Here is a 3,433-nt window from a genome sequence, read left to right as displayed (position 1 = left end):
ATACCCCCCGCAATGAGCGGGGAGGAATCCTAGATACCTCCCGCAATGAGCGGGGAATAGGATTCGCGCCTCCAACTCCACTGCCGGTGACAGTCAGAAGGGGAGGGTCTCGTCGCCGGTTCTTGCTTGAGCACCAACGGTCAATGGCATTGTGCTACATTCAGAGATGGATAGCAAGAACTGCATATGCAGTACCCCACATTTGCAACAAAAGAAAGTAGAATACACACACACAGCCATGTGTTTTCTTTCTTTCCCTCTTGGGCTCTCGGTTTCCTCTTTTTATTTTCATTAGCACAATATAATTCACTCCTTTCCCAAGCTACATATACATATATTTGAGTTATAGTACAATATTTCCTGTTTTACGTGACAAACGAGACGGCTAAAAAGAATCGATAAAATGTCAAATATAGCAAAAGGAAAACGAAAAAGAGACCGTTGTTTCCACATCACAATTTATACAGCAGCAAGCATCCTTATCCAATCCAATCCTTGACTCCCTTGCAGGTGGAAACCTTGGTTCCCAGCAACTCCGAAGCATTGCTTTGACGAGGGCAAGTACATGTATTTCTAGGGTTTCAGTGGCTCCAAGAACTGAATGTCAAAATGAATACACAAAACCAGATGAAAATTCTAGAGCTAGAAGCATTGTACATCATCCGGAAGCTGTCGTATCACAGTATGGTGCATCCACATCGGTTCTGCTTCGGGGAATTGCCGAGCTGCTTCTCTGGAAAGGGGAAATGCAACAACAAAATATTATAACTTTAAGCAGTGTCGAAGAAACTGTATGACAACTTCAAGCATCACATAACATGATCATATAGAACCAATTTGATGGCATATGCATAATCCATGAGCGTCCCCATATATATCATGACAGACACACTCAACCTGGAAGAACATAAGTCCATTACATCCTTTAAATTGTTTAAAAACAGATGTTATAATTTACAAACATAGGATTTTGTGCGCATTAACTGATTTTTTCTTGCTTTCAAAGATTAGTTTATGTGAAAACATTTACTATTATTTGAAATGCATAAAACACACACACAAAAAAGTTAAAGTTCTTACGGTTGGGTAGAACCTCATAAATCGTAAGGACTATAAGCACGGCAAAACCATCAGTACCACTGAACCAGTGTGGTTTAGTCAAAAACCTATATATTCATGCCTCTATCTAGGAAACCTTGAATTAGGTTGTTGCAAAGTCTGCTAGGGTTTTTGACTAACAATATCTTGTGATCAACAAATCACTACTAAAACAGAAGCAATAAATTTCTCACTGAAGAAAAAAGTGGGGCCTTCTACAGGCTGCATCATTGATTTCAACTATAGAGATTCATGCTTATGTGTGTGCATCTTTGGAGCACAGCAACTAGATAACGAGTAGGATGTTTCTACAATTAATAGTTGATCGTATTCAACCTTTTTATTCACTGAATGTTGTAATACAATCTCATGAATAAAGAGCAAAAGTGATCATCAATGGAACCAGAAACAGAATGAGAAATAAAAACATAAAATTGTCGGCAATACCACGGTTTTTGTCAGCTTGCGGAGGTCGCACTACGACATGCATGGTAATTACACCTCCGGGGACCTCTCCTATTGTAACACGTGACTCGGCCAGTGTCCGGCTATTCTCCAATATCTTTCCACCATTGATGAGCTTCAGGTCATTGACCGTTTTCGGAGTTATTTCCTTATCTGTCATCGGAAAAGATAAGAATAATTCCTTTTAACAAATTAAACTCGATCAGTAAGAAAAACATGTTCACATCACATGGAGTGAGTTTCCAAAAGAAAATCCAAACAAGAGAATTATCATTCCTAATCAAACAAGGGACGAAGAGAGGGGGAAAACAAGATATTAAACCTATCCCCAGCCATAATTCAGATCAAGCCCTACACAAAGATGAGTAAGTCTAAACTCCTTACAAAAGGAGAAAGACCATTTTTAGATTAGGGGTGGTTATATCACTGTGCTTTGTTTGCTTCCCGGTGCTGATTCAACTGGGAAATGATTCAATTTTAACTGTTCCAGTTTTTTACTTGGGACAGCATCTCACCCAAGTACAGCATAGCATATCAAGAAAAGATCCTGACCTGAGTGTGATAATCAGATAACTGCCACAAGACTGCTAAGCATAATGATACATATGGAGTATGCCCCTGCTATCATATTCATGCAAAGGACCCTTAGTCCGCGTAAAGATGAAGAGGCAACTGCTTTCACTGTGCTAGCAGATTTCTATCCACAGAGTGCAAACATGCACTCTAAAGGCAGGATTGCAGATAATGATCTCTCTTTGTTTTGCGTCTTTATAGAAAGGAAAGGAAAATAGCGATCCTTGTCTGTCCCTTCATTCAGCTTGTGATTTTTGATCCAAATCAAACTGATTGTTGCCAAAAATTATCCTTCCACAATTTGTCCGCAAACTTCGAGATAATGTACACTTTTGGCAATATTAACTGCCCATGAAAGGGAAATTCTCAATTGGCCAAGTTCTAGAGGAGTGTTAAAGATGAGAAAATTCGAAGCAGCAGTTATTTGTTACTCAATTGGCCAAGTGTATCCATGAAGAGAAGGACAACAAATCAGGCACAACAATAACACTTATCTGACACGAGAAAGACTAGAACCGCGCAAGCACCACGCAACAACCGTAACAAAGAAAACTATACATGATCCACGGAGCTGCATGGCAGCAAAAATTACATAGCTGAACATCTCCTTTTGCCACCAAATCAAGCACGCGGGTCAGGACGGCCTACGCTTGCCAAATCAATCGGGAATCTGCGGTCTCACCTTGCGGCCACCGGGCGAGGATGAAATCCTTGAGCGCAGAGACGGTGGTGGCGGGGTCGTACTTGCTCGGGCCGATATCCGTGCCGTCGAACAGGCGGAACTTGACCTCGATCGGCTCCTTCCCGCCGGCCATCTCCCGGCCGGTTCAACGCCCAGCCCCCACCTTCCAATCCTCCCAAGATCCAAGAAACCACGGATCAGAAGTCCATGGCGCAGAAAGGGTCGCAGGGAATCCACAGAAATCGGCCCGGCGTCGGATTCTGACGAAGAATTCTTGCTTCCGCGTGGTATGGGGGTTGAAAGCGAGGGGACGGCGACTCGGCGAGGAGGGGAGGAAGGTGGAGAAGACAAGAGACCCCGCGGTAGTGGGCTTGGCTATTTTAACTGATACTCTCCAGACACAAATATCTTTTCTTTCTGCAATGTACGACGAAGTTTGCGGGATTAGTTCATAGCAGCACCTAATCAAAAGATTTGTCAAACATGGCCAATTATGTACGAGATGCATAGTGATTAACGGAGGAAACAATCGTCGTAATGGATACTGACGAAAGCTTACTATCTTTGGTGGTTTGACTACGTCTAGATATACCAATTTCTATCACTTCCATTTTT

General features: G+C 42.2%; 1 protein-coding gene across 2 annotated transcripts; it reads right to left on the bottom strand.

Moving 5' to 3' along the window:
* Positions 1–272: 272 nt before the first annotated feature.
* Positions 273–3,186, bottom strand: LOC124693154 (membrane-anchored ubiquitin-fold protein 3). Of its 2 annotated transcripts, none has more exons than XM_047226615.1 (3): positions 2,819–3,186; positions 1,546–1,716; positions 273–733 (listed from the first exon to the last, which is right to left on the bottom strand). In XM_047226615.1, exons 1-3 carry the CDS (start codon positions 2,949–2,951, stop codon positions 678–680), a joined length of 360 nt encoding a protein of 119 aa, XP_047082571.1. In that variant the 5' UTR covers positions 2,952–3,186; the 3' UTR covers positions 273–677. The 2 variants fall into 2 exon arrangements, with proteins under 2 accessions (XP_047082571.1, XP_047082572.1); XM_047226616.1 differs by having other exon boundaries at positions 1,549–1,716; positions 2,819–3,184.
* Between the last annotated feature and the right edge of the window lie 247 nt (positions 3,187–3,433).

Source organism: Lolium rigidum, chromosome 2, assembly GCF_022539505.1.
Source record: "Lolium rigidum isolate FL_2022 chromosome 2, APGP_CSIRO_Lrig_0.1, whole genome shotgun sequence".
Classification (NCBI taxonomy): domain Eukaryota; kingdom Viridiplantae; phylum Streptophyta; class Magnoliopsida; order Poales; family Poaceae; genus Lolium; species Lolium rigidum.
This window is presented reverse-complemented; position numbering and strand designations above follow the sequence as displayed.